The 19100-nt window shown below is 39.0% G+C and overlaps 1 protein-coding gene across 3 annotated transcripts in view; it reads right to left on the bottom strand.

Moving 5' to 3' along the window:
- KALRN (kalirin RhoGEF kinase) overlaps positions 1-19100 on the bottom strand; it is a 543871-nt gene that overhangs the window by 196463 nt on the left and 328308 nt on the right. For all 3 annotated transcript variants that reach the window (XM_088146453.1, XM_088146450.1, XM_088146449.1), the window contains exons 10-11: positions 16920-17042; positions 428-619 (exon numbers count right to left, since the gene is read on the bottom strand). In XM_088146453.1, the coding sequence (XP_088002579.1) occupies positions 428-619; positions 16920-17042 (315 nt within the window). The remainder of the gene's footprint in view (positions 1-427; positions 620-16919; positions 17043-19100) is intronic.

The following is a 19100-nucleotide window of genomic DNA, read 5'->3' as shown; positions in this document are numbered from 1 at the left end:
AAATGAAAAGATCTCATTTATCTCTTTCTACGTGAAAAAAAAAAAATTCCGAGAAGAAACTTATGTGTTGATACTCCAGTTACAAAATACAGATTAAGCATCTACTCCATTACACATAAACTGTACATTAACACTAAGTATTAGTAATCAAATTGTATTAACCTGCACCTTGCTATTCTGTTATGGAGTTTCAGATAGATAGGCAAACAGACCAAATTTATATCGATTTCACATTTCTATAGTTATGCTGCAACTCCAATAGGGAGAGTTGCAACATTTATATAATTTGGCAGGTCTTCTAAGTTTTCATTTCATATAATCTGAGTTCATAGTCTAATATGCCTGAATGAACATTCCCTGCTGTGTTGCACGCTTGAAACATCGGTCCAACAGTATTAGAAGGTCTATTACATTGCAGGCATCTTACCTCTTTGGTATGAGTGTGGAAGGAGACAGACATGTCCAAAAGAAGCTTCCTCTGCTCTACTCTTCTAACAAAGTCCTGAATCCGCACTTCCAGATGCCGTGCTGCTTTGTAGATCTCTTCAGGATCACACTCCCCAGTCTGAGCCAGTTGCTCTGCAGCTTCCAGTAGCTTGTCTGCATTAGTATAGGTATTCTACCAACACACAACAAAAATAAAGTACAAATCACAAAACTCTACTAGTTAATATTCAGAGAAAATACTTCCAGAATTCAGGAAGAGAAACCAGCATTTTAACATGACAGCAGTTATTCAAAGTGATGCCGACTGCAAAACAAATTAGCAGAAATTCACACTGAATAATCCTCAAATAAGCTTTGAAAAAAAATCTTATTTGAAACATATACACCTTTCCACAGCTTGCTTTTTGGATAGATTCAGGAAACTCAGTCTTCTGTGATCTCTGGAATCTTTCAAAGATGATGTAAAGAAGCAACTGAGAGTTAACTACTTCATTGGTAGCTGTGGTCTCCTGGGAGATATTTCACAATACATTTGGTTGTGAAGGAGTGCTGATGGCTAACAGGTTGTAACATGTAAAGTACACGCACAGAAAAATTACCTCAGAAAAATATGTTGCTTTTTTATTGCATTTATGAACTGGCTAAGGAAGAACACCATCTGAGAGATTTACAGAATTTCCATTTCATCTGTTAGGAGTTCTGAGATGTGCATGGAACAACCTACACATTCTCAATAATAAGGAAACTGAAAAAGGAAATTCCTTCTGTTTTATGGAGTTATTTCACATTGCACTGCAGCAGATTAGCAATTCAGTTCCTCTGTACACACATATGTTCATTATAGTCCAGAAAGATTCTCCAAAATATTTAGTGCACTCCTATATTCTGTGTATCTGTTTTTCAGATAATACCAATAAGAAACAAGATTCCACAATATTATGGATTTTTATTTTTTAATTTAATTTAAATTTCAACCTTGTATTTAAAACGTTAAAATGTGATATTATATACTTTAACTCTTTTGTGAAAGAAGTGAAATGTATATTTCTCCATACCAAGATCTAAGAATAACTTAAATATTTTTCAAGAAGATTGAAAAAAAAAAAAGTTAATTTTTGCTCCCTAAACATGGTAGTTTCAAATTCTCAAAGACTCAAACTTTGAGAATTAGTTTAGTAATTTAGTAAAACGTCTGGCAGACTTTGAATTAAGCTGAATTAAATTTTGCCATGATTTCAGTACAAAATTCATCAGTGCTGTGGAAAATTTTGCTTAAGAAGAAGAAGGAAATATCCCTTGAAAAAACAGTTCTACAGAATTTGACATTCATCTGATAAAGTCATAGTGTCCAGAATAGAAACATTATCTATGTTAATGTTAGATATAACACCCTGATGAGGTGGTAATATTCACGAAATTATATAAGAGAAGAGTAGGACAAACTGAACATGAAAATTGTAGTAGTAACAGGAAGAAGTAGTAGTAGTAATAGTAGTAGTGGTAGTAGGAAAAAGAGTATGGCCTTTCTATGTTATGTTTGTAGGAAACCTTAAGACCTTTCTTTATGTCCATAAAGTCATTCTAAGATGAGTCTGATAAGCAGATATAACAAACTAATATGTAGTTACTGTTTATATTTTCTTATTAATGTATCTCCAGGATTTTCCAATGTTTCCTTCTATCCCATTTTAGCTATTGTGGTACGTAGAGCTCAAGCTCATTTTTTACAAAGTTACATTTTTTTCTAATTTTCCAAAACGCTCCTGAATCATTTTATAGTTATCGCATATTTTGCCATGCCCACTGTGCTAAGGAAGCCTTGCTGAGATGCAGGGCAAAACATCTGCAAGAACCTGATCAATACATCAGTATTGATCTCCTAAACCCAGAGAACGTGACTACTATGTATTACCAAGTAAACCTGGGCTACCTCTATTCCAAGAAATCCATATTCCATGAGACAAATAATCCAACTCACTATTCACCCCAAACATGTGTTTATGTTAATGTGGAAGATTTCACAAAAGGTCCCTGTTTTGGCTCCTCATTTTTTGTATTGTTTTGGGACTGTAATGGAGAATGGAGTAAACATTCATTAGGAGTGCAAGAACAATTGCCATTAGTTTCATTTAACATAACTTCATCACTGCACGTGATTGCTTCAGAAAGATGTGATAACTAACACTGCCACTTCATTATTTTTACTCGCTGAGAGGGCCTCATAAAAGATATTTCTTTTTAAATGATACCAACCTTACCGATTAGTGAAAGAAGCAGATGCAAGTAGCATATGCAAAAATTAAAGAAGAATAAAGATTATACAACTGCTGCCACAAAGTTCCACTGACATTTTTATAACTTTGATGCAGCCTGAAAGACACCAATAAATAATGTACTTTGTTACAAATTACTGATTCATCTCCACTGTCAGATGTGTACTGGCTATTGTCAGGGCACAGGGAAAAAAAAAACTTTTTAAAAGGAAATTTAAAACAATCCCTGCTGGAGAACGCTCCGCATGTGCAATGATGCTCTGGTGCACTTCTAAAGTTGCCAAGTCACTAATTATAATTTAATCTTCTAAGTCACAGTATTGTGCAACACATCTTATTCAGAAGTAAGTAACCACTAAATTCAAAGCTACCTGCATTCATATGAGTATAGGATTACAACTGATCAAGCGTTCCCCTTCTTCTCCCATTTTAGATGTTTATATAGATGTTTCCAATTAGCATCGATTTTGGTTGCCACTACATTGCAAGACATCTACTGCATAGGTCTTGAGCTCCTAACATTAGTATCTAAATGGCTTTACTTGTCATTAATAATAAAATCCAACATATAGCATCATATATTTCTTTAAAAGAATAAACACCAATAAATCTCAATATTACAATTTTTCTCCAGTTGTAAAGTTATATAGCCTGCCTGCCTGCCTTTTTATTCATTTTTTTCCCTAAAGAAAACAAGTGATCCAGTGCTGGCATATCTATTAAGGTCTATTAAGATACCATGATATAATGTCATTCTGGAGAGCCCTCATACCATTCTCAATTACTTCAATGTCACCAGCCTGTACAGATAAGAATGAATTGAGCGCCAATTATAATTTGCTATTGGCGACCCAGACCTGTGAATGAATCACCAGTCCTTGTAAGGAATATAATCTAGGTATATGAAGGTTTCAGGCCTTTGGCATTTTCTATAAAATCATGCTGTCTTTTATGCTAACAAAAAGCAAAAAATTAGATTTTTTTTTTAATGTTACTTCATCTCCACGTCAAGAGAAGCTTCACTTCCTCCATGTCTGTATATCGCCCTGTTGTTAAGAACACCAGAGCAGGAGCAGTAGAAAGTGGCCACGGTACAAGGTGAATATTGGGAAAGGAACAGCATGCTAATAGCTGGGAAGCTTCAATGCTAAATGTAGAACAGCACAGCAGGGAAAAATACAAATGGGTGCACAGAGCAAAACTGGCTATGGAACAAAAAAAGATGAGTACAGATGGTTATACTTTGTGTTACTGAAACTCAGTGTACATTTCTAAATCCTGCATTTATTCCAGGCTGCTCTTGGGCAGCACTTCCACCAAATGGATTTTTATTTTACACAACTAAATATTCTACCTACATACAGCATCCCCATTTTTATAAAACTTGCTAAAACCTCTTTTCTGGGAAAGATCTAACCCTATTGTTAGAGTTGTTGTTTCTCGGCTGCCTGTATATTTAATTTTTATGTTTGTTATTTTTATTCTATTGCTGCCCAGAGTCACTCGTTGAATGAGCAGCCATATGAATTGGTTAAATAAATAAATAAACAAACCAATTGGAAGTGAGGAGACTACCTTAAGTAGCTGATTGTGGGTGTTTGTCATGGAAAGCAGCAAATTCTCATGTATCTCTATTATTGTTCCAAATCCATTCCTCAGGAAGGGGGAAAGTGTTTAGATAATTTTCTGCTTGAAGGGCCAAAATAACAGGATCAACCTTAGGCATTATGCAGCTTGATCTGATTTGTCCTGAGGTGGGACAAACAGCAGAAGCTTATTGTTTTATGCTTTGCATGCGAATTTTGTAGAAACAGACAGCAAACCTGCTTTGAAACAGAACCATTTTGTTGCTCTCATCCAGCAAGGCAACCTTCATATTCTTAATTACTTCCTTTTTCATATCACTTTCATATGTATGGGGTGGGGGGGTTGCGTCAACCCACAAAATAAAAGTAATAAATTTAGTTCCTGGACTTTTTGTTTGTAGATAGTTTTGGACAATGCATACATACTATCCCTTGGAATCATAAGTTTTTCCCCTCTTGCATATAATGGACAAAAAAGGCATAAATGCACCTTAAATAAGTGCACATAAATGCATCTTTCCAGGCTTGCACCTTTTTTACACAGACAGCAACATAAACAGGGGAGAGAAGTAGATAGACATGGGCTTCTAGAGATGAATCTGATTTTTGCCATGCTTTCTGGAAGATTCAGGGAACACAGGGCAAGCCCTTTCTCCTTTTAGACAGAGAAAAAGATAATAGAGCCACAGACAAACAGGATTCACAGGATTTCTTTAACTGTGCCTGGTGGATGTTTTTCTCTGCGGTTGTGTCTCCTATGTATCAGTTTGTGAAATGAGATGAAAAGCCATGCAGATGTAAACCAAAAGGACAGGAGTCCATTTCTAGCAGAATGTTATTTTATACTGCATACCAACAGATGCAGACGCACAGCGCATGGATGAGAGTTAAGTAATGCGAGGAGGGTTAACTAAGGGCTTGTCCTGGCAGAACCCGGCTGACCTTATCTGGCTGGCTTGAGCCTGAATGGGAAACTATCAGGGCATGCAGAGTTGTAGGTGAGACAAGAAATCAGGAAAGCATCCAGCAAAAACACAATGGCAACCCCTGTCACACTGTTGACCCGGAAACTGCAGGGCTGTGGCCATGAAATCCCTAAGAATTGAGCTTGACTTGAAGGAGACAGTACTTTTACCTGAGGCAGCTAGGCAAAACATTCATTCCCCTCCCCCATCCCAATAATCAATCATAAAGGGCTGAACAGCAACTATTTGTTGTAGTTTTGTTGCCATTTTATTTTAAAATAAAACTTTATTAGAAGTTTAGAAAAAAAAGAGAAGTCATGCATTAGTTTTCCTGTTCTATCTTTTGTTCAAAATATAATGTACACAGAATCCCTGAAAGGAAAGGAAACTTTTAGCAAGTAATGAAAAAGACAAAAAACAAAAAGATCACAGATATCATAAGGATCACAGGGATCAAAAGGAAGTTGATCCAAACTCATTATATTCCATCTGGGCACCTTTTTCTATGCCTTGATCTTGTAAAATACTAGCATCATATATTGTTCTGTTTCATTTGGGTTATTTATGATCTACTAAAATTGCACCACTGTTTAATGATCTGCAGGCATTATAAGACATTACATGGCTGTCATGCTCACTAACTGGAAACTGTCATAACTGAATTAGAGAAAACATCTTTAAATATGCTGTTGTTGATATCAGCCTGAATTGATCCACGGTAGGATGAAAGCCTCTTCACTGAAGGTTATAGACCCAAACTACCATGCTGGCAGATAAGAAGTTTTTCAACCTCCCAGCCTAGGGCTAAGAGAGTACGGCTGGTCCAAAGTTCCCCCAGCCAGCTTCCATGCCTAAGAGAGGACTGAAAGCTGGATCTCCCTGCTCCTAATCCAACTCCTGAATCACTAGAGCACCCTGGCTCTCCTTTAAATACATAATACAACTTGTATCTAAATCTCCTATTCTTATTTATATGTGTGCATTGTATTCTTACTTGGGTTCTTGTTAAAACCCACTTTATGTATGAAATCTATAGGAAATGCCAACCTATCCTTGCTTTGAATTTGTATAGCCTTGCCTTTGCTCAGTTGGAGTTGCAAGGCTGGGCTCACCTCAGCACTTGCCAGGTTTTGTTTTGAATTTCACTTTTATTTTTATCCACTCACAGCTCTAGAAAATGCTTGTTGTGGTTTTGGTACAAATACGGCGTTTGGCGGCAGCATTTTGTACTGGCTTGGCTGCTGCGGCAGAAGTCTGCTGCTGGAAGGACCTGTTTGGGCTGCTCTGGAGGACTGCTCGGGCTGTTTCTTGGAGGAGTGGACTGGAAGATGGTCTGTTTCGATCTGTTTGCCACGCCTGCTGCACCAACCAAGGCTAAATTGTCATCCGGGAATCTCTTACGGCCTTCAGGGGTGCTGCACCACAGGTCACTGGATTTGAGACCCTGTTCATTCAGTTGGGCTCTAGGGATCAGCTGGGATTGCTCCTGTTGTACCAACCTCCCTCCTACACAGCAACCTCCCTGTGCAGAGAAATTTGCTCAGCATCTACTTGGTCACTTGGATTCATTCTCAGTTGGACACTGGCTTTGTTGCAGGTCCAGTGAAGATGCCTAGGGGGGAGTCTTGCCCTGTTATTTGGGAAGAGTTTGAACCTGTTAGGCCTGAGGAAGTGGATAGGGTCCTTAGGACTGTGAGCTCAGCCACCTGCTCTTTAGATCTGTGCCCCTCCTGGCTGGTTAAAGCGGCCAGGGGTGTCATGTGAGTGGGTTCTGATGACAGTTAATGCTTCCTTGAGTGAGGGGCTTTGGTCCACCCCCTCAAGAAGCCATCGCTGGACCCCACTATACTGGACAATTTTTGTCCAGTATCCAACCTCCCCTTTTTGGAGAAGGTGATTGAGAAGGTGGTTGTGCAGCAGCTTCAAAGGATCTTGAATAAAGTGGATTATCTAGATCCCTTTCAGTCTGGATTCAGGCCTGGGTATGGGACTGAAACAGCATTGGTTGTGCTTTTGGATGATCTCTGGCGAGGATGGAATGGGGGTTGTGCACCCATCCTTACCCTACTTGACGTCTCTGTGGCTTTTGATACTATCGACCATGGTATCCTCCTGGATCGGCTTAGAGGATTGGGGTGGGCAGCACGGTGTTGCGCTGGTTCACCTCCTTTCTCCGGGGCTGATTCCAGTTGGTGGTAGTTAGGGAGAAGAGATACCACCCTTGGCCTCTACTGTGTGGAATGCCACAGGGGTCAGTGCTCTCTCCGTTCCTATTTAACATCTGTATGAGGCCACTAGGTAAGTTCGTTCATTGCCATGGGGTGAGATATCATCAGTACACTGATGATACCCAATTACACATCTCTGCCCCTGGTGAATTAAGCAATGTTGTGAATGTCTTATCCTAGTGCCCAGAGGCTGTAAGGGTCTGGATGGGGAACAATAGGCTTCAGCAGACTGAGTGGCTTTGGGTTTTGGGGCCTTCTAGTGCTAGGACTATCTTTGGTGCTGGATGAGGTGGCACTGCCACTGATGAATCTGGTATGCAATCTGGGGGTCCTCCTGGACTCATGACCCCTGCTCAAAGAGCAGGTGGCAACTGTGATTAGGAGGGCCTTTGCACAGCTTCATGTTGTGTGCCAGTTGCTCCTGTTCCTAGATTGGATCTGCTCACAGTCACTCATGCCCTGGTCACCTCTCGTTTGAACTTCTGTAATGCGCTTTACATGGGGCTGCCCTTGAAGAGTATCCGGAAGCTTCAGCTGGTTCAAAATGCAGCAGTGTGGGCAGTTATGTGTGCCCCTAGAAGGTTACACATTACACTTCTGCTTCATCAGCTGCATTGGTTGCCAGTTTGTTTCCGGGTCCAATTCAAGGTGCTGGTTTTGGCCTTTAAAGCCTTTCATGGCATGGAGCCAGGTTATTTGAGGGACCGCCTTTCCCCGATTACAACTGTCCGTCCCATCAGGTTTGGCAGATAAGGCATGATGCGGGTCCCGTCTGTCAGGGAATTACATTTGGCAGGTCCCAGGAGACGGGCCTTCTCTGCTATGGCACCAGCCTTGTGGAATCTCCTCCCCCTAGAAGTGAGATTAGCTCCATCCCTCTTAACATGCTACATGTCCCTTAAGACCTGGCTAAGGGGACCAGAGAGATTTTGCAATGGCTCTCTTACTGTGGTTAATATCATCCTTTCTTGTTCCGTGTGCTTTTTTATAGTTTTTATAGTTTTAATAATGACTGTTTTATATGTAGTTATTGGTTTTCTTTTTAACTGAGTGTTGTACACCACCCAGAGGCACTTTTTTTTGTGAGATGGGCAGCTATACAAATATGAGAAATAAACAAACAAACAAATAAAAATATATATTTTCCTTCACCATGGCATGCTGTAGTTAAATCTGTATTAATGCTGAACTTAGAAAATAGGTTTTATGCATATATCCATCCTACAAATAATTAGTTTCATGCACCATGCTGGAAAAGAAAGAATGGGAAATGAAATAATTAGCTGGCATTTGGGAGCATGAATCAGACAAGGTTTTAGGTTTTATTGGCCAAAAAATTAATATGCTACCCAGAGAAAAGATGGAAATATTTAAAGAAACACCGTTGTTGGCCAGCACCTGTTAAAATTCATAATGCTTTCTGAGTTTGACTTTAAGAGGAGGCTGTTCATTTAGAGAGGAAAGAATCCCTTCTGATGAATGCAGAGAGAGTGCCATCTACAGGACCAAAAATGCTAATTCCAATTACTATAGCTTTGCCTCTTCCTCAATCTGTATTTATCATCATCCTTGGTAAAGAAGAATGTATAATGTGAATAATAAAAAGTGCTACTTTCCAATCCCAAAGGGTTATACCAAGATTATCTATTGATGGTACTTAAGCCCTGTATGGTACTATCAATGCTGTGTCCTGGACAGCTGCCTGTTGCAAGTTAGGAATTAAATAATGAGATGAGACCAATCAGGATGCAAGAAAAACCAAAAGACAGCCTAGCAGAGAAATCAGGCAATCAAGATGAAAAAGCAATCCCAGAAATACAATGCACGCAAGTTAGTAAAAAAGCTCAGCTGTTGCAAGAAGCTCTTTCTAGTTCTTTCTGCTTGGGAGGATCCAATGATCAAAGTTAGTCAAAATCCAGAAGGGTTTTTGCTAATATACGTTACCACATGGAAAAGCTATTTGCAACAAAGGGTCACACTGTTTTTTGGCACATGATGACCTGCAGGAGACAGAGCAATGAGAGTTCTCCCCTTTGGGTGTGACTGGGGAGGGTTACTGTAAGAATCTTAACAAACCTACCTTACTTGTTTTTCTTACTTCTTACGCTATGGGATCCACAAAGCAACAAACTTCTATTTATATTCAAGAACACTACTTGAACACTTTTTTCAAGAAGGAATAGAGGAATTTAAATAGACAAGATTCAAAACAAGATTTGGTGGTCTGATTTTGGAATATTGGTCATTCCAATATTTGTGGTAACAATATTTGCTCCAATATTCCAAAATACTAGAATAAGAATATTAGCTATGACAGTTATTCTTTATTAGTTCATAATAATGAGATACAAAAAGTGCTCTTGAATAAGAATGGGGGGGGCAACTTTCCCAAATGACGCCCATATTTATACTTTTTTCTACATTTCTGTCTACTAGTTTACTAATTTTCAAATATTACTAATTTGAAAAGAAGTGTGAGGTATAGCATGAGCTAGAAAAGAAGCACAAGGTAGAATATGAGTTACACAAGAATATCACTATCAAGCTGGTGAAGGAGCAATTCCTTCTTAACTGGCAAAATAAAACATATTCAACACACAACACATTTTTTCAAAGAAATCCTAAATTTGGCTCCTCTACTTGGTTTCTGCTATGACACTATTCCATAGAAGTTACCATTATTACAGTATCCAAATACTTTAACCTTTTGATACCATGTAGGAGCTTCCTGTCACATTTGTTCTGGGGTGCCATACAACATTTCAAGGCAGCATTTCAGTGGGGAGTTTGAGAATGTGGTGTCCTAGCAATAACAGAAGGCCCCTGATGAAGGAGATTACCCTCTCTCCTGTGTTAACATCACCATGAAACTCCTAGGAAAGGTCATCCATTCATTCAAGGTGACGTACCATCAATATCCTAATAATACCCAGCATTGTATCTCCACCTTGAGCCCAGCAGGAGTTGAAGGGGAAGATTTGACCCAGCGCCTGGAAACTAAGGGAGTTAGATGGAAGGAAACGAGATAATGATGAATGCCAGAAAGATAGAGATACTGTTTGTTCAAAAGCCTTCAAGTTCCAGAATTCCTTCATCTTTAGCTCTGGATAGGGTAGCACTTCCCCTGAAAAAGCTGGTCTAAAACCTGAAACTACTCAGTCCTGCGAAAACAGAAAGCATGAGAAAGAAACTCAAAATAATCCTGTCTTTATTTTTGTCTAAGAGAACGAAACTCTGACAGGTTTCCAATATCCTGTTATTCTACCCTCCAACATTAAAGAACATTCTTGGAATCCTTGCTGTTTCCTTTTCTTCACCTTGCCTATCTCAAAGGGTTGACAGGTAGCCACTCCTCTATACAAGGGAGAAGCCCCCACTACTCTGGCCCACATCCTCCCAAACACAGCTGTGGACTTTAGAAAATTACTTGGAGGGCTACATACAGCCTGTGGGCCACAAGTTTGAAACCTCTGGCATAACCTATGCCATCTAAAACTGCAGTATGATACATAGAAATCAGAAACCTGAGTGAATACAGTCAAATTTATAATCAATAGAAAGCTACCATAGTGTACATATGTGCCCTTATTTACAAACTGTTAACAAACGTATGTTATATAAGCAGAGGGAACAGTAAATTTTTCTACAACTTATTTATGTATGTATTTATGTATTTATGAATTCAGTTTATATGGAAACTCTGAAGGGTGAATGAAATAAAACAGAGAATTTCATTAAAACAAAACACCAATGAAAAATTCACTGAGGCACAATAAAGACACGAAACCACTAGACCTATACATCTATGCCAGAGCTCCCATGCTAATATCCAGACCCCAATGCCCGGGGGAAGAGCCAGGTCTTCATGGCTTTGTAAAAGTCCAATAGAGTAGAGGTGTGTGTGTGTTCCACTTGCAATTTCGGAAGATACACACACACACACATCTCCCAGTCTTCTGCAGCTGGTTCCTTCCATAAGGGATGGATTACAATTACTATCGTCCTCAGATAATGGAGGCTGTTTAAGTTGCAGAAGACTGAAATATACTATGGTTAGATACTAGAGCTGAGCACCCTTCAAAACTGATTCAGAAAAGCTCTGGACCATTCATAAATACAGTATCTCCGCTGTTCATTAAAGCAGTCTGACTTTTTTTGCGGCTTCCTTCTGCACTGCTCTGAAAAAGTAGTTGCATTAACTTGAACAAGATATTTTAAATTAGCCACTTCTTTTCCAGGCTTGTGAAGAAGAAAGCCATGCAAAAAGACAAAGAGGTGTTGTTCTCAGCTAGGTCCAAACCACTTCCTGTTAATCATATTCAAAGGTGGGTTTTTTTAAGGGGGAGTGTCTTTTAGTCAGTGTTGACTCCTGGAGACTGCCTGGACAAGTCCCTGCAATTTTCTTGGCAATGTTTTCAAAAGCGGTTTGCCCTTGCCTGCTTCCTAGGGCTGAGAGAGTGCAACTGGCCCAAGGTCACCCAGCTGGCTTCGTGCCTAAGGCAGGAGCAGAACTCACCATTTCCTGGTTTCTGGCCTGGTGTCTTAACCACTACACCAACCTGGTTTCTCATTCAAACTGTGCACAGTCCTATTAGACATCATTTGCTATCCCATTCAGCACAGATCCAACCTTATATTACGACTGACTGCGCTACTAACCAGGAACATCCCTGTCTTGTCAGGATGCTCAGCAGTAAATAGAGTGAATGGTCTTTGGGCAGACAATGGCATTGGGAATGAGAGAAGCTTAAGTAATTAAAAATAGCTCACAGGAATTCAATATGCATATTTATGGGAAGAGTCAATAGAGGAAAAATGTACTTCCATATATTTTTGGCTGTAAATGCCAAGAAGAGATTAATTAATCATGGCAGTAAAACTGAATCTATAAACAAAAGCAATAGGAAGAAATTAAGGGAGGAGATGGCATCTTTTAGCTTTCAGGATAAAAATAAAAGACTTCATTTTTGATTAGTGTAATTGTATAATGGAACTGTAACAGTGGAGCTAAGACTGAGATTACTGGAGCTACAGTTCAACTGTTTCTGGAAGGGGTCATATTGGGAAAGACTGAGCTAAGAGATTTTAAGTCATCAGACCCTAAGGTTAAGTTTACTGCAGGCCCTATCTGATAGGGAATTACATTTGGCAGGTCCCAGGAGGCGGGCCTTCTCTGCCATGGCGACCACCTTGTGGAATCTTCTCTCCCCAGAAGTGAGATTAGCTCCATCCCTCTCAACATTCCATAGGTCCCTCAATACCTGGCTATGTATCAGACCTGGAGGTCCCAGGGGACTGGGGAGATTTTGTGATGGCTCCCTTACTACAGTTAACATTATCCTCTCCTGTTGTGTGTGTGTTTTTATCATTATTTTTAATTGTGACTGTTTTTATGTATTTATTGTTTTTAATTAAGTGTTGTACGCCACCCAGAGTCACTTTTATGTGAGATGGGCAGCTATATAAATATGATAAATAAATAAAAATAAATAAACAAGTTTGTATCCTCTAAACCCTGGGCAAATGGCTTGAAATATACTAAAAGATGCTGCATTGGAGAGCCACTGTTATTGCCACACCAGGAGAAATTAGGAATATTGGTGAATACCCTGAAATCCCACCTGCATGCAGCAGCCAAAAATCAAAATTGTAAAATAGAGAGGGGTTTCATGGTTTGATCAAGAATACAGAAGTGCAAAAGGAGAGCTTGCCATATTCATCAGAAGAACTATGATATTTTATCCTATCAAGAAATCATCAATGTTAGTGGTTAAATGTCATAAACATCCAATTAAGAAGGAAAAACTTCAGTGCTCCTCATATCTCTGATATGAATTAGGTTCCTGCATTAATCACAATAAAACTAGATTCTTGGAATTAGTCTCTGAGAGTTCTAAGGAAGTAAAAGTACTGATCACTACTTATATAATCTCTTCTGCTGGGGTGATTCACTTCCAGAAAATCTTTGTTGAGCAGGAAGGGCAAATACAGGGGCAGGAGGAAATGGAGAAAATTGTAAAACTAGCTCCAAAGTGCCTGGATAGCAGTGCAATAACAAGTGAATTCATTTAAATATACAGGTATATCCTTCTCTCAGACACTGACCTGGAACTTAAACATAGCTATGGACTCCTCTAATTCTGAGCCTACAGAGTAAAGCCTAGCAGACTGTCAGCTGTAGTTGGGAAGTCTGCAGGCTGTCAGCCACCTGTGAGCGATGAGTCAGACCCAGCATAGGTGACTGTTGATTCTGATAGCAAGGATTTGGATCCTGACCTTGGCAGAGAACCAAGCCCTGAAACACACTGCCAGCTAAAGAGAGCTGAGCATTGGAGATACATGACTCCTCAAGAGGAAAGGGCATCAATTCACCTAAGGAGACAAAGCCAGGAACTCTGGCTATATAAGGGTGGCCTCCAGGCCCTCTCCCTTTGTTGTAAGCAACTCTCCTGCTTTTTAGCCTACTTTTCTGTGTCTTTGGTTTCCATGATTCTCTTGTTCCTTGCCCTCTGGACAGACCTCCAGCTTGAACTTGGACCAGCTTCTGTCACCAGCACTAAATCCATTACTTGTTTTTCAGACAACTCAGTTTCCTGCCTTGAGACTATATCCAGCCCATATCCAATGTTATCTAAGCAAGAACTGTTTACTGCTCTAAACAGACCTCTCTTGGATTTATGACTCCTTGGGAGAGTTTATCTCTCCTCAGCTACTATGAGTAATTTACAACAAGGCAATTAAAGATCACAGCCTTGTAAATTGCCTGCCTGCCTGCTTTCCGTTAAAGCTTTGCATAGGACACACAAAGTGAATGCTAAGTTGACAGCAATGAGATCTAAAGTCCCCTCTTCCTCCTCACCTTGTTCACCCCAAACTAAAAATTTTGAACTGATATGGAGTAAATTTGTAGAACAAACTTAGCTCTTTCATCAAGTACTCCTGCCTTGTTGAGAATGGAAGTGGGCCTGCCTTTGATCAATGTAAGAGGGTGAAGTCTGTCTTTCTGTTCTTTAAAAGGATAGTTAATACCCCAGATTCTTATTTGGCCAGACAGTGCTTGCAGGAACAGTTTGAAGCAGCACATTGGGCCCAGTCCTGTTCACAGTATTTTAACATGTATTCCTTAACTGTGGAATTCCAGGTTTTAAGGGTAAACTAAAGGACTATTTGTTGCAATGGACAATTTTAAAAACTGGAGCACCATCTTTAATATAGGGTTGTCCTAATGATTCTGGCTGATTAAATTATATAGTGTAATGTCTGTTTATCTCTAGGCCTTAACACATCCAGAACTCCACTCTATGCCATCGGTAGATCTGGATGGAAGATATAGGGGAGTAACAACAGCTAAATGTTTGTGCATTGTGGTGCTCTACAGATGGAAGATCTAATTTATGATAGTCTGATTTGCAACCTGTACATAGCACCCAGAACCTGCTTTACTTATCCTTTACTGATGCAGTGAAGCTAGAGCTCATACAGTGAAATGATTTGCTTCTTGCTGGCAGACACAGGTCCATAAGTAACTTAGCAAATAGTGATATATGCAGTCACAGCAAGGAAGCATACAGTAGGAGCAGTGGCAGCGATGGCAGTCAGCTGTGAAGGCAATGATTTTTTAAAACATAGTATTGTTGTATTGGTTTATATTTTATCTGCTGCTGACAGTTAAACTTTAAGAATCTTGTGTGTAGTTGGAGTTCTGTCTGTCCAATACTTGGTTGGACAATTGTTTTGCTTATGTTTTTGATAAGTGATGTGGTATTGCTAAAACCATATGTTTGCAATAAAGTCATTTACTTACAATTGGATATCTGGGAAATAGTCATATTAAGACCTCTTTTGAGAAAAGCAATCTAGAAACTGAGAATGAGAAACAGCTAGTGCAAAGACTAGGCATGTTCCATTTTTACATTTTGCCTAAAGCATAAAATGATATAAAGAATGTGAATCCTGTACAAGTATTTTGTGAAATGTTTCCTGTGGGAGCATATACTGTATATATCCCAAATCAATAAAAATGGAGGCTTTAAAAGACTTGGACCAAGGGGGGAAATATCCCCCTAGACAGCTATACACATATACACCTATGCACAGCACAAGTGAATATGATCATATCTTTTCATGATCAATTGCAACAAGTCATTGTTAAGATTAGCATCACGTATAGCAAATTATAGCAGCCCAGCGTGGAAGCTGCAAAAATAGCACATAGTGGCTCTTCAGAAAAGCCCATAGAAAATGAATGATTTACAAATGCATTCTAGCCAAGCACTCTTAAAAAGGAAGATTGGGTTTAGAAGTACCCACAGGAGCCAAACCTAAGCAGGAATATAAGCATCCATCTATCACAGGCATACCAGTTCTCTTTAGCTGTTAATAATTCCAAATAGTATAATCTCTAATGTATGGATTTAAATTTGATCTGTTCAGTTCTGTCAACGTGACCGAAGTATTCAGAAACTGTTCAGGATTGAAATGGCACTTTCATGCCATAGCAAACATAGGGCTCAATATCATCAGCAAATCATCTCACCCCCAAAATTTTGATGAGACCCAGTTTGGTATAGTGGTTCAGGCACCCAGCTAGAAACTGGGAGATGGTGAGTTCTAGTCCCACCTTAGGCACAAAGCCAGCTGGGTGACCCTGTGCCAGTCACTCCCTCTCAGCCCTAGGAAGCAGGCAAAGGCAAACCACTTCTGAAATCTTGCCAGGAAAACTGCAGGGACTTGCCCAGGCAGTCACCAGGAGTCAAGACTGACTCAAAGACACTGAATAAAAAAAATAAAAAATTGATAGTTTTAACTGCAGGTTAAATAATGTTGGTATTAAATAACATAGATTATTATCTATAATGATCTCTTTGGGACTCCATTACACATGTTAAGTGCTACTGGTGTAGCTTAGTCTCTGTAACTGACACTATGTGTGTTTGAACAAACAGAAAGAACTAGCTAATTAGAGACCCATTACCAAACAGTGCCAACATTATATACTTTTTAATCTCAAAAGCTTTGGAGACTCTTGGCAAGGTTGACTTGGAAGTATTTTCCCAATCATCATAGAGATGATATACTCAGAACAGAACTCAGGATGAAAAAGATGGAGGTAAAATGTGTCATCCTCGAAAACTGAAACTGTTTGGCCACCAACCACCTCTTCTCTATGTCTCAAAATGCAAAACTAAAGTATCCTTGTTCCTGTAGCAATTTTCTACAGGAACAATATATCTACCGAACCTGGGATGTTAATGGATTTCAGTCCTCAGATTTCCACATGCTGTTTATTTCATATGCTTGAAAAGGAATCTCATGCCCTGTCTGAGATCACAAAATTCCCAAGTCTGAAAGAAAGCACACTGCAACAGTACAAAGGTATTCTCAGTTACTGTAATATGCACAGATCTTTCACACATTTACCTGTGCTACTTCTTCAAAATCATCATGCCTTTTTTGAAGAGCTCGTGCTCTGTGAAGAGACTTCCCCACTCCAGTGTGTTTACTAAGAAAGGCCTCTCCATGGTTTTCAATCCAGTCCAGGACCTGAACAACAAACAGAGAGAGAGAAAGGAAGAAGAGGAGGAGGAAGGAGGAAGGAGAAGGAGAAGGCGAAACCATTATTATTCATGGCTGTTCAGCACCAAACATTTTACCTTGGACACCACTTTAAACCTACAGTTTCATATACAGTATATTGATTTAATAGTTTGAAAAGTTTGTCTACATTTATGTTCTAGACTCCTCCTCATTGCATGCAATCAAATCCAAACTATATTTTCATTGTTTATTGATAAAGTACCATTATTTAATTTCAACCATCTGCTCATTTCTGGATAACTGGCCCACACTTTGAAAAAAAAATGAACTTGCACTATTTTTACTGGGATTTAAAAAATTGTGTTGAGGAACTGGGTGTGTGTTAGTTGGACATTTAATATATACAGGCTGGAAATTCTAAGCCACATAGCATTATAATACATTTGTTTTTCAAGTAATATCAGAATTCAGTGTACTTCTGTAAGTGTTTAGAAAGAAAACGAAGTGGCAAATCTACCACTGAACTTTAAAAATTGTTTTTTTTTAATTGTTTAAGCTTTCAAATAGTAAAATCATTTTACATCAAAAACATCTTATATATTAACAATTGTAAAAGGTTAATACAAGTATGTCATAAATGCAAATGATTCAAAACAAAATGAATATATAATGCTGTATCAGACAACTAGAGTATGCTATTTTGACAATTATTTCCCAAAAAAGTGACCAAGAACTGGGTGGGTCCAGAGGGAGATGTTCCCCTCTCAGAGAAATGCTTACTTGGGTTCCAAGTTTGGCATCAGCCATGAGCCTGGTGGCTTTGGGTGGCTACTGACAATATCAATACCCCTGCCTGAGCTGCTATACTTCATCACTGGAATAGCAGTATGTGTATGATTTCAACATTCATTGAACAATGTCTTCTAATTACCAATATTAAAATAAATTGAGCCAACTATTTCAAGTGAAATGCTTTTTGGTTATTTGGAGGAGGGGTAGGTAGGCTATAGATATATTTCATGAAACAAGATTTATTTTAAAACTTTTTTAAAAACCCTGCTATGTTTGTTTAAAATATTACTATAATGCCTACTACTTTTATTATATATGTCGAAGTAGTACTAGAACATAGAAAGATATAATAGTTAACTTAATGCTTGGATCCTTTACAACTTTGTTAGGTTATAGATAAGCAAACATTATAAAAGAAACTCCTACCATTTCTCTTTCAGGAAACACTGTCATATTTCAGAGGTAGTGAACCTCAATGGAATAGGCAGTTCCTATGATCTATCTTAGAGCCAGTATTTGAACATGGATTGCAGCATGGATTTGAAAGTTTTTGGATAGCTCTGTTTACATTCTATTGACATTTCCCTTAACATCCCACCCTGTCACCGGGTAGTCTTTTTGCTTTGTATTATATTGCAATCTCAGCAAAACTAGAAGTTGGGAGGCCGTATTACTTGAAAGGGATAAAAATTGTTCAATAAACTCATACTCATGATAAAGAGAAAACCATTACTTCCTGTTTATGTCACGCTCCGCTCTCAGTTTCAAGTTTGAAGGAGGAAGATCAGCTGTGTGAGCTTCTGCCTGAAGATTTAATCTAGATTCCTGGTTCCTGAGCCGAAGCCAGAAGCCATTCAAAGCTTAGAGCTCTTCAGGAACCTACCATTCAGTGCCTATTGCGCCATTACTTCTACCCCATCAAGAAAGGCACCGAGCAGGTGAGGATCATCTATTTCCATACAAACTGCCTGGCTCTTAGAGCAATGGGGTGGACCTCTGGAGAGGTAGCCATAAAAAGAATTAAAGGTACAGAACTCTTGCAGAGCTTATTGAGGGAAAATGCTTCTTTTGGAGCTATCCTTGGTACTGCAGCTCTTTGTTGTATTTTGGGTACTTGGTACACAGGTACACAGGTACAATATTCATAAGAAAATTGCACATCACTTTGTGTACTGTACTTTGAGTGAAAGACACATTCCACATACCCAACAGTTATTAGAAAATGCATTTTTAGCCAAAATAGGGTTTTCCTCTGAATTAATATTTTGGAGT

This window comes from Python bivittatus, unplaced genomic scaffold, assembly GCF_059951505.1.
Source record: "Python bivittatus isolate LINGU-HERP-01145 unplaced genomic scaffold, Pbiv_v1 ctg000480_np1212, whole genome shotgun sequence".
In the NCBI taxonomy this organism is placed as follows: Eukaryota; Metazoa; Chordata; class Lepidosauria; order Squamata; family Pythonidae; genus Python; species Python bivittatus.
This window is presented reverse-complemented; position numbering and strand designations above follow the sequence as displayed.